The sequence below is a fragment of the Dreissena polymorpha genome, chromosome 9 (genome assembly GCF_020536995.1).
Source record: "Dreissena polymorpha isolate Duluth1 chromosome 9, UMN_Dpol_1.0, whole genome shotgun sequence".
In the NCBI taxonomy this organism is placed as follows: domain Eukaryota; kingdom Metazoa; phylum Mollusca; class Bivalvia; order Myida; family Dreissenidae; genus Dreissena; species Dreissena polymorpha.
In genome coordinates this window covers 96672959-96685937 of record NC_068363.1, presented here as the reverse complement: position 1 = coordinate 96685937, position 12979 = coordinate 96672959, and the positions used below count along the sequence as shown (strand labels likewise).

At 34.8% G+C, this 12979-nt stretch overlaps 1 protein-coding gene across 4 annotated transcripts in view; it reads left to right on the top strand.

Moving 5' to 3' along the window:
- Nucleotides 1-12979, top strand: part of LOC127843867 (centriolin-like) — a 176184-nt gene that overhangs the window by 95313 nt on the left and 67892 nt on the right. For all 4 annotated transcript variants that reach the window (XM_052373747.1, XM_052373744.1, XM_052373745.1 and 1 more), the window contains 8 exons: nt 102-167; nt 469-492; nt 1508-1576; nt 2486-2643; nt 3660-3846; nt 5290-5496; nt 6104-6168; nt 6717-6843. In XM_052373747.1, the coding sequence (XP_052229707.1) occupies nt 102-167; nt 469-492; nt 1508-1576; nt 2486-2643; nt 3660-3846; nt 5290-5496; nt 6104-6168; nt 6717-6843 (903 nt within the window). The remainder of the gene's footprint in view (nt 1-101; nt 168-468; nt 493-1507; nt 1577-2485; nt 2644-3659; nt 3847-5289; nt 5497-6103; nt 6169-6716; nt 6844-12979) is intronic.

Here is a 12979-nt window from a genome sequence, read left to right as displayed (position 1 = left end):
ACTTCTTATGGCGCTTTACAATTAAAAATGGCTGAATTATTTATTATTTAAAAGTTTTCTGGAAAAGTGTCCATGTTCATGTACCCTGTTTGTTCCCACAGGAGGACTACATTGCAGAACTGCAGGAAAAACTAAAGAAGTTAAAAGCCAGGATAGCCAATGAAAAGGTAGCATTGTGTCACCTGACTTCAACTGACCAATTATATCGCTGCGTGTGAATTACAAGAAGTTTAGACATTTATAAGTATTTTAAAATTTTTTATCAAATCTTTCATAGAATGGAAAAAATGAAGACAAAGAGTTGGGGGATTGACAATAAAACAATTAGATTCCAGTATATTATTGTAATTAATTGTACTATAATTTCTTACTACTAACAACATATATATTTATCATTAAAAGCTGATATTTAAAATTGTTTTATTTTAACGTTGTACTAGAGTTGGCCAATTTCTTTTTCTTACGCAGACAGTGCACATTTTAGAAGCATTGGTAAGTCAACATTCTATGACAGATGTGTACATGTACTCGTAATATTGCCTTGAAGTATCACTGTCATGAAACATCATGTTATTTCTCCCTTGGGGTCATTGTTGAATAATAGTTGCTTATTGAGCATCATTACATAAAACATGAGCTTTTCTCAGTGAAAAGGGGGTTTAATGTGTGTAAAGTGTCATCTCAAATAAGAATGCTGTCCACACAGGCTAATCAGGAAGGGTACTTTCTGCTTTTAAGGTATTTTTTTTTTTAAGGAAGTGTCTTTTTAGAGAAAATCCTGTTAAAGAGGAAATTGTTGTCCATGATTAGCCTATGTGGACCGCACAAGCTAATCTAGGATGACACTTTATGCACATGTATTAAACCACCTTTTCCCAGAGGCTCATATGGTATTGCACTTTTTTAATACACAATTATAACAATACAATTTGTGCAGTTGTGTTGTTCCTGGCTAAAGGTGCTTATACAGTTTGTGAAAAGTATATGTTTTGCATAGGGGTTAACATAACATGTCATGTTTTACCTCTCATGTTACATGTTTCATCATTGTAATACAAGACTCTTGGAACTTAAGTTCAGTTGGATGTGGCATGTGACCCCACCATATGATATGTGACCCCAACATGTGGTATGTGACCCCAACATGTGGTATGTGACCCCACCATGTGGTATGTGACTCCATCATGTGGTTTGTAACCCCACCATGTGGCATGTGACCCCACCATGTGGTATGTGACCCCACCATGTGGTATGTGACCCCACCATGTGGTATGTGACCCCACCACGTGGCATGTGACCCCACCATGTGGCATGTGACCCCACCATGTGGTATGTGACCCCACCATGTGGTATGTGACCCCACCATGAGGTATGTAACCCCACCATGTGGCATGTGACCCCACCATGTGATATGTGACCCCACCATGTGGTTTGTGACCCCATCATGTGGTATGTGACCCCACCATGTGGCATGTGGACATCATGTTCATGTTGTGTGTGTTTGTAGGACCTTCAGGAGGCGGTACAGGACAACAATGACTATAACCTCATACGGCGCCTACAGGGAGAACTAGCGGTGCGACCTTTCACTTGTCTCTAACAATCAACATATTATGTCTGATTTCTTGTCTCTCAGCTGAATGTTTCATAAAAATATACGTGGAAGTGGGTATCGAAAGTGGCTCGGTCTATATTTCAATTACTTTCTTAAACAAAAAAACAGCAGATAACACGTACAATAATTTAATGTTTGTATTTTCGCTATTTTTATTCTATGATGAGTGAATTTCATATCAATCTTAATCAAATAAAAAACAAATCATTGGTTCCTAAATATAACTCTGAATATTATCATGTTATTAAAATAGAATATGATCATGTTATGAAAATATTTTCAAGGTATATAGAGACTGTTGGCAAAACAAGAAATTAAACAAGCAAATTATGTTATAGGGATCTCTACATCTGTGGGGAAAAACATATCAAAATAACGCAGATCCCTTTTTATGCACCAATGGTTGTTTCATTCAAAGTTGGCATGATATATTCTTTTGAAAGGCTTTTAAATGGGTCAGCTCAATTGCTCTGTACCCACAGTAAAGTGTGTGTGGATTTATTATATTTATCTTGTTCATTTTGTGGTACTTTTGCTACAAAGAAAACTTTTTTTTACAATAAAATACAATTACATGCTCTGTTAAATACATTTTTTTTACAAAAGACTACTTGAGATAGTATTTATGCAAACTTTTTTGTATATAACATTTAATTTCATACGTATATATTGTTATTTTAAGACATCAAGTGATGAAATTATATAGATTATAACAAACATAGATCTTGCTAGGCATACACCTTTAAAGCTCACATGAGCACAATGTTCTTATGGTGAGCTTTGTTTAAATACTGTTGCCATGGAGCTATAACAGCTATGGTGACAGTGTCAAGTTGACACTCAGTGTTAAGTTCAGTTGTTGTTGTACAGGAGCGAAGAGATGAGCTGGAGGGCCTAGACCTGGCCATTGAGCGGCAGCAGAAGAACCTAAAAAACTTGAAGTCAGAGGAGAGACGGCTGCAGTTTGAACGACAGTCTGCCAAGGAAGAGTTAGAGTTCACAAGGGACCAGAATGCAAAGAAGAAAAGGTGAGTCATCAGTCTGCAGTGCCATTGAACCATAACCTCACTTGGACCTTGACATTGACCTATTGTTATGCCCCCCGGTAGGGTGGCATATAGCAGTTGAACTGTCAGTCCGTTTGTCTGTCTGTCTGTCTGTCTGTTTGTGTGTCCGTCCAAAAACTTTAACATTGGCCATAACTTTTGCAATATTGAAGATAGCAACTTGATACTTGGCATGCAAGTGTATCTCATGAAGCTGCACATTTTGAGTGGTGAATGGTCAAGGTCATCCTTCAAGGTCAAAAGTAAAAATATACAATCCAAGGGAAGTAATACGCTTTAAAGGGGAGATAATTTCCAAACCTGCCAAATGATATATTGAAATTTTATTTCAAAGCGGCGCAATAGGGAGCATTGTGTTTCTGACAAACACATCTCTTGTTTTAATCTTCTTTCAAATTCATGGTTCACCCATAATGAGGCATTTCTTTCAACATTAGTTCTTCCTCCTAAAAAGCTTTTATTCTTGCGTGGATGATGCCTTTGAACAATAACATCACACCCACATCATTCGACAACATTTTGCCCTTGACATGGACCTATTTATGGAATAATTTAGAAGGTAAAAATCTTTGTTAACCATAAAGGACCATTATGTCTAGCATCAAAACCGCTTCCTACAAAGTATGTATACTTTCATGCATGTAATGATCACTCACAACACACCAATATCACCTGACCTCAGTTTGACCTTCATATTGAACTAATTTTGACCTTGACCTTGACATTATTTTATAAAGACTTTCATATTGGCCAAGAATCAATACTGACGAGGCTTCCACCAGGAAATTCAGGCTTAATTGAATGCAGCATGTTTGAAGTATCTAATGCAAAATATTAATTACCAGATAACTTGCTTCAATAACATAAAATTGAGTTTGTTCGCTGTTCATGGCATGTACATTTCATGCACAGGAAGAAAACCTATTATGTATTGTTTGTACACAATTGTAACCTTTCCTCCTTTTCTATTTTTGCAGGAAAACGCGGGTGTACCCAGAGGAAGAGGACAGTTTTGATGAGCGCATGGAGAACTCTCGCAAAAAGATGTTGAAGGATGAGATCAAGTGCCTGGAGCAGACCTTGGCCAAGAGAAAGGCACAACTGAGGGAGGCTGACAGGCTTCTCAAGGAGTGCAACACCGACCTCAAGTGTGCCAGGGAGGAGGTGAGTATATCATAAAAAAATGAGGGGATACGACCAATTCCACATTTTATACTGGCAGATTCTGCCTAAGCATTTTTTTAAACAAGCGATGTCATTGACTTTCATTCCCCCATCTTCCAATTAAAATCTGTGTTTTAAAATGTGTTCCACATTTCTTTGCTGATTCTTTTGCAAATGGCGCTTTTGTGATGCAAAAATGAAGACTATTTAACGAACGAATCTCACAAAATCTCGGAGATTTAAAAAAGATTGAAAAAGAATTTAAAATGGGAAAGGGAACAAACAACAGTGGATATAAATCTGAAAGCGATAACACTTTCTGAATGGGTACGGAAGATCGACTGTCTTGGTAAAAAATCTTGAACTATGGATCCCCTGGTTAATTGTCCTTACCGTAATTACTCCAAATTTTCGGACACTCTAATTTTCGGACACCCTCTTTTTAAGCCAAAATAATTATTTTTCGTTACTTAATTTTCGGACATATGGGTTTTCTTCCATAATTTGTATCTCTACATTTTTCGGACAGTATATTTTACTGCGCTATTCTAAGACTTCAGTCCTGTTTTCGTTTATCTTGTGTCACTTCGATCATGGATTTTTACAACCAGAATAAAGCAATAAAACCTTACAGATGCATGCCTGAGGGCACTGGACCATTACCTTTGCTTAATTGGGTAAATAACCATGTATAACAATAGCAAGTAATGGATTTATCCAACAGCATTTGAAACAGTGTCGTCCTTTTAAAGAAGCAGTATTTCTTCTGTTTTTATGTTCTATTTATTTATTTTTCAAGCAGAAAAAGAAGAATTAATCACATGAACATTATTGTATATTGATTTATTGCTTTTATTTCAATATAATTATAATTGTTGGACACCTTGATTTTTGTCTCTAAATTTTCGGAAACCTATACTTTTTAAATATTTTTTGTATCTAAATTTTTGGACACTAAACAAAACAATTATTTGTAAGTGTCTGAAAACTTAAAGTAATTACTGTAGTTCAACATTGTAACATTTTTTAACTTATTTCAAATTTAAAGACATTGATCACAAACGAAAGATTGTCGTCATCCTTCACAGGGATTGGAACACAAATTTATTTTGATCACAATTAATACTGGTGACTTTTCATTATTTGTTATATGTGAATAAGAATGGTTTTCATAAATAAATCTTGTTAATAAATTTAAGATGGTGTTTATTTAAATGTCTGTTTTAAGATTTGTCATTGCCTAATGCAAGCCATTTGCGTAGTCAAAATCAGTATACATAATTTTCCTTCCCTCAAACTTCACCTCAATCACACCCCTGTGAGCGTTACGTGTCCTTACTTGAAAACTTGCTTCTATATTGTCAATAGAGACAGTGCAAAAGTGTAAAAAGGGGACACTGAGGCTGGCTTACTAGCTGCTATATGATTGTGTATATATTTCAGGCAATAGAGACAGTGCGAGAGTATGACAAGGCTACCGTGGGGTTGGAGAGCACTGTGAAGGAGACCTCAGAGCTGGAGAAGCGGGCCAATCTGGCAGGCGTAGAGCTCATCAAGGCCTCGGAGAAACTCAACGCCATCCGCCGCGAGATCAAGGACAGCGAGGGCAAGCGGGGCAAGCAGGAGCGCCTTCTCAGGGACGTCACTCAGGTGGGGCCAGCTTCAGAAAGTCACGGCTTAAGGGACCATCTGCATGATGTTGTTAAAATTATTGCCCTAGCATAAAAGTTGGAAGTTATCCATGGGTTGTTTGGTTAAATATGGAGCACTTTTTAAAGTTAAAATAGCCATCATTGTATTTTCGTATGCATACATACTTTAATGTCATTATTCATCATGCAATTTACAAATTACTTGCAACAGCATTATACGTTTAAGGCCCATGTCTCTATTTAAAAATGAAAGTAGCTTTTTGAGGTCAAAGGTAAAATTAGGTATAATGCAACTTGTTTAGACAGTAACTTCATCATTTGTAATTGTATAATAAAAATATTCACTATATCACATGTGAAACCTATCTCTCTTTATGGTCAAGTTCACTTTGGATGACAAATCAGAATTTTGATTTAAGTTTCATTATTAAACACTTAAGTGATAATTTTATAATATCTAAAAGACTAATTTATAAATAATAATGAAAAAGAGGAAACTAGGCATATGATCAGAGCATCTATTGACTGTGTTTGTGCTTTTCCCAGCAATCTATTCAAATATTAGATCAAATTGTCAATAAATTGGTTTGTTTGATCTACTGCAGTTAATATCAAAACGAGATGCTGAATTCAAAGATCTTGATGGCCGTTCAAAAGCCACCCAACAAAAGTGAGTAGACTACATGTGCTTCTTAAGGCTTTCTTAATGATTTATAATATATGTTAAAGTTTTTATCCAGCGCCAAAGGGAGGGATATAGTTTTGGCTTTGTCCATCAGTGCGTCCGTCCGTCTGTCCATCCGTCTGTCACAAACTTTTTAGTTATGGCGAGGGACATCAATTGAACGAATTATCTTGTTTTATATACATCAGACTACAGCTGCCTGAACATTTAATGAGATGTTCTGTGATATACAGTATGATTTGATGTAACTTCTTTTTCGCTGTTCACTAAATTATATCCTAATTGTGCTGTCACAAAGAAAAGATATTATCGCACAGATTTTTATTTGTGACATTTTCAGCATGTATCTTGCTATCAATCGTTCTACTTTCTGTAAAATATCCAAGCCTTTCTCTGAGAAAATGGGTCTTAATGCACGTACATAAAAGTGTCACCCCAGATTAGCCTGTGCAGTTTGCAGTGCACATGCATAAAGCCCTGTTTCAAAGTGAGACTCATTTACTTGGGCCTAATGGGTCTGATACTTGTTACAGTTTGTCGCGCCTGCAGACGGAACTTGCAGCAGCGTCTGTCAAGGAGCGTGAGACAGTGCAAGCACTGCGGGACTCAGAGGACATTCTAGCAAAACGCAGAAATGAGATTGCGCGCATGAGAGACCAGGTAGGTGCTTGATTGGACCCTTGCTGTTATAGTTAGTAGCAACTGAATCATATCCTTGTGTAGATGTCAGTCATTTCAGTCATCTCATAAATTTAATATTAACCATTGCACTTTTAATTTAAGTTCAATACATGTTCAGCTCAAGATATTTACCCATATCAACTAGCTGAATACAGTAAAGTGATAAAAATAATGGCTTGAAAGGTATGTTAATATTGGTAATACACATTTAAACCCCTTAACCATTATATTTCAAACTTGACAGTGAGTTATCTTGAAAAGTTTCTACAAGTGACATCTTTATGATGACAGGCATTGTACAGAGGCTGCCCTGAAATGATGTCTAAATACATGTTGGGCTGTTATATTAATCATTCATTTATCACGTCCACTGATCAGTTCTGCAATTCAAACGTCTACTTTGGGCATCGCTTAATGTATATTAGTTTGACAATTTAATAAAATGGTGAGAGTTTATTTGGTTGTATTTAGTTGTTCTCCTACGTTAATATTTATAGCTTTTTTGAAGATTTTTCTGAATACTTGTGGAAGACTTAAGACTTTGATGGCAGAATCACATATTATATATATTGCTAAGGATGTATATGCCTTTAGTAAGAACTTAGTTTACTCTGCTGCTGTGCATTTCTTTGGAAAAAATATATAAGAGTGTCAGTGGAACATACAGAACATGTGAGGGAAGGATGTATGCCGAGGTTGTCTGTAGTCATTTTATTGCATAAAGATACCATAATGGCTACTGGATGTAGCTGAATCATGAATCGTCCTTTAATGTTAAGGACTTGGTCCAGTAATATAACCATTGCTTGAAGTGCCTAATAGCTGTGAGTTAACATAGGTAGATTGGTATTGAGATGTTCAACTCAAGACAATATGGTCTTAGGTACACTTATTTTCACTCAGAGCATATTGCTTCACATAAGTGGTCTTGATTTGAGACCAAAATGTATAATTATGATAATTATTATTTTATTCTAAACCTGGCTACCTCATTATATATTTTTGAAACAACCAAAAGGGTATTTATATACTCTGTAATATGAAACAAAATAATCACAATCTGTTAACCGTTGTATTAACGAACTAAGGAGGCTATGAACTATAGGGTTTGTTTCCATTTTGTTTCCAGCTTGAAAGAGTTACTGCTCCAAAGAGAAAAAGTAGACGTTCGTACATGAACATTTGAGGATAACCATCTTTATTTATCAATCACAACATTATGAACATGTAAAAAGTGGCACTGAAATACTTAACCTGCGCTTTTAGTTATACATACTGATTGACATTTAGTATCAGCTCTGGATTTACAGTATGTAACATTGTGACAAATATTGCCACAGTAAGCAGTTAATTTAAGAAAAGTTTAAATTGAAATTACTGTGACAGCAGTGGAATGTCATTACAAGCTCTAAAAAAAAAAAAAAAGGAAAATGTTTGCCAACAAAAAAACAGTAATCTTGAAAGCATTTAATTCAACATTGCTATTAATTTATTATTGCTTCATGTTATATTCTATTTAATATAAATAATTAACTTTGACTTTGCATAGTGATTATAAGTCAGCCTAAAGAAGCAGACTGTTGATGAACTATTGTGTAATAGGGATTGGTGTATTTTAACATCGAGAGACATGTGCGGTGCATTTTAACTGTGATATTCTTAGATACTTAATATTTAATGATTATTAATTGTTAGTTGTGTAGTACTTGTTTAAAATAGTTGTCTAAACTATAAACAGTGAACAAGTAATTTATTAACACATTTTGGTTCTTTATATTAGGTAGTGTTTTTTCTTAAATATTTCAAGTTTTGTTACTGAAAATGAACAATGTATGTTGATTTTTAAGTAAAGATGGTGCCATACTATAACTGCAGTCTACAAAATTAACAAACTTTCATTGATAGTAATGTTAAGTTAATACACTTTTCTGGAGCCCACAAATACTCCGAGTTCTTTATGTACACCAAACATCAGTGAATTAGATTAACAATTCTAGCTATTGATTTGATCAAACAATCTAAAAGATTTCCATGTTATGGTTAGTTATTAGACAGGTGGAACTAAAACACATGGGATATTGTAGACAAAAATAATTAACTGACATGATATTTGAAAGAAATGGACTTGTGGAAGAACAAACTTGTTTGTGTTTGAAAAGAGATTATAAAAACTGAATGTGATACAAAGTAATTGAGATCCATTTTTAAACTCCAAAATATTTCATATATTTTATTCTCTCTCTTTGTGTTTTTGTATTATTTAGATTGAATTAAGTTAATTTTGCAGACTGCATGTGTGTGTATGTGTGCCACTAAATGGACTTTCTTATACTAATCTATCTTATGTTTGTTTAAAGCTGTTTGGTTTTTGATTCATGCTGAAGTATGTGATCTTAACTGTGATAGAATTGTGTATTTATTGAATTGTGTCTCTAGTACAGTCTGTTTTGTTTATTATAAAAGCTAAATACATTTTAAGAAGTGCATTCTTTTTACTTATTTATAACTGAAGTTAAGTAAGACACTTCCTCATTTCCTTGTGATGTATTCTAAACATCCTCGCTCTGGGAAAATGGAGGTTAATGCTTCTGCTTAAAGTGTCGTACCAGATTAGCCTGTGCAAACTGCACAGGCTAATCAGAAACAACACTTTCTGCTTTTCTGGTATTTTCGTTTAAACGAAGTTTCTTCTTAGCAAAAATCCAGTTACAGGGGTAAATGTCTTCCCTAATTAGACCATGCAGACTGCACAGGCTTATCTGGGCCAACACTTTACCCACACACAATAGGCACATTTTATCCAGAGCAAGGCACATATTAATTTGTTTTACATGTAAATCAGATCTGCTGTTTATACAATGTTGACAGAATGCTTTCTAACTACCCTGTATATCCAAATGCATGGCTTGGGTGTGCATATAGAGTGTACAACCAATGTTTGCACCTCCGTTTGAAACCTTGCCTACTTGTGGGAACTTTGTCTGTTGAGATGTGTTTTGGTTTGCACATGGTTTAAGTGGTTATATTTCATTCAGAATCACAGGAAATTTTATCAACTAATTATTACTTAAAAGTTAATTGAAACTTGTACCTGTTGTGTATTCTGACAACATCATTTTTGGTTATTGTAAGTTGGTGTGTTTTTTTTTAACCAGTCAACACTTCAATAACTTCTCTTGCACATGCAATTATAACATTATGATTGCTGTAATGAGTGGACAATCTTTGTTTTAATTGTTGTGGTTTACAAAACTATGCAAAAGTGTCTAAAATATTGAAGGCATTGATGATGCATGACATCTTTATCCTAGATCAGTTAAGATGGCACAATATTATAGATTATACTTAAACAAATTAGTAAACAAATAATTGTTAATTTTTACACAAAATACGGGTATTTTTTAATAGTACATTATACCATCAGTTCTTTGGGCATTTTTTTATGTGACTAAACACAGGTTTGTGAAGATTTAGCTGGCCGTACTGGCAGATTCGTGATCTTCAAGGCAACAAGTTTTTGCCTTCATTCTTCTAAATAAGTACTCAGATTTTTATTTTGTAGTTGTTTTTTTACACCAATTTCTAGTTGCTTTGCAGATGTTTCAGCAATTATTAACGGTGAGTTGGCAAACAGTTTTTACACTGTCAAATAGTGTAGTGAATTGCCAAAACAATATTACGCTCTTTAATGGTAAACGTGGCAAACTGATAAACTGTGATTTTGACACAGTTCATTGCTTAAATTACCAGTACTTTGAATAATTTTTTATTGCACTAAATAAATGTGACCTAGCAATTATGTTTTACGCGGACCTAACAAAATATTGTTACACTGGTTAATATTCATATTTGTTAATATTCGAGGTTGCTGTGGCCTAGTGGAAATGGTGTCCGCCTAGCGACCGGGAGGTCACTGATTCGATACCCGCTATGGGAATATTCTTTAGATCTTCCTAAAAGACACGGTGTACTGGTTCTACCCAGGAAACGGATTTGAGGGTGTTTTCGATACGCTTTATGCTTTTGATGCAATCCAACTAAAATAAATAGGTTTAAACTAATATTGATTAACCAAGAATATTTGCACAACTAAAAACTACTAGTTTTCAGTTTTCAAACTGATCCAAAGTGATTTGTGAAAGGTAGAGACAGGTTTATGCACAGCAGCAGAGAAAACTATTGAGTACAAGAAGACCAATGGTACCCAGCTCTTTGGATAGGTAGGAACCGTGCACTGTGAACAAGTAGTGGGAACTTGGTATTATGTAGTCTGTCCATGGGTGACCTCTTGCACTGGGTATCAGTGTGCAATAACTTACACATCCAGGAAATAGTTATGCATCCCTTGTATTTGGTAGCATTCGGTAACATCTTGTGCCCAATTTAGCTTGTTAGCTTGGAAACAGTTAACTAATCTTATATATCTTGTATTGTTCTTAATCAATCATATTGTTGTGTCAGAGATTAAGGGTTGAAAGTGGAGCTATATTATTATTGTACCTGGGAGCCGTTTCATCAACGATTTACGACTAGTTGTAAATTACGATTTACATAAATTACGATGTTTCAGTGAAATCACGTTTCATCAAGCAAATCGTAAAATAAGATAACATAAATTTCATACATAAATATACGACTGGGTAGCAGCAGTCGTATATTAACGTAATGGCGGCGTTAGATATTCTTCGCGATGCAAGAAGGGGCAGAAAAAGACCGATTCCTCGTCTTTTTAAACCCCGAATTGAATTGGATCACATCCGCGAAGAGGAGTTGCTGTCTAGATATCGTTTGAATCATGAGTCGATAGTTGAACTTCTTGAATTGGTCGCAGACGACTTAACGCGGACATGCAATCGGTCTTTCGCTATAAAACCGATAACACAGGTAGCGTACAATTTATAAAGTGGATTGATTACTATTGATTGTTAACAAAACTAAGTTTCTTACGCTTATTTTTATCTTTGGGTAAATATCAGCTAATTATAGAAGGTCAAGGTTGTCTGTGAAATCGAAATAGATTCAACAACAACAGCGGACACAAAAATGGCTAAGTGTTTTTTTTATTGTATTTGCACATAAGTAATTTAAATCAGAAATGATTGTCATAGCAGCTAATTTTTCTTTTTCAGTTAGTGTTTTTTTCCGGATAATTCTAAACATTTTATGTGAATTTTGCATCGTATGTTCAAATTGTTATACTTTCGAACAATTCATTATTTCGGATATTCGTGAAATACATAAATAGTGTCAGTGCTCAACATAAACCTAAAACCAACTTGCCCTGCCGGGCAAGTAAATCTACTTAGAAGATCTACTTGCCCAGAATGTAAAGCCACTTGGCCAAACATGAAATATCACATTAACTGTAAACATCATATTTTTAATAAAGATCAAAATGAAACACCACAAAACCTTTTTTATTTTGGCACATTCAACAAAATGATAACAGCAATTAAAGTCTCATTAAAGTCAAAATTTAATGCTCTTTGTTCTTTTTGCACTTGCCTGGGCGGACAACTGGATTATAAAATAACTTGCCTGGACTAAACTTTTACCTGCCAGGGGTAATAGGACAATTGTTAATGTTGAGCTTTGAGTGTAGTTGCATTAGTTTTGTTAATGATTAAGAGAGTATTTTTACATACATGGGCATGGTACTACAATTTCTTTTATTGATAACAATTGAAAAAATTATTTGACAACAAAGGCTTAATACACCGATACACGGTATAAACTGGCTATTTTAAAAATAAGAATTTCTCAAGACTTACAAGGTTTGATCTTGCGCCCCTCATACCTTGTAAACTTCAAAGAATGTCAAAGTGTACCCTGAAGTAATCAAGTTTTAGGCAACATCTGCTTGTTTATAATTGCTTCAAGAGACGTTGCTAGTTTTCTGACCGACAAAACATCATAAGCAACATAAACATTCACTTATTTATGTAAAACTATTCCATATTTTTATAAAATATTTGTTTAAAATACTACACAAATGTATGTTTTGTTCAGGTACTTGCTTCACTGCGTTACTTGGCAAAGGGAGATTTTTATTCAGAAGTTGCTGACTTGCATGGCATCAGCAGGTCAAGTTTTTGCAGAATATTCCACAACTTCA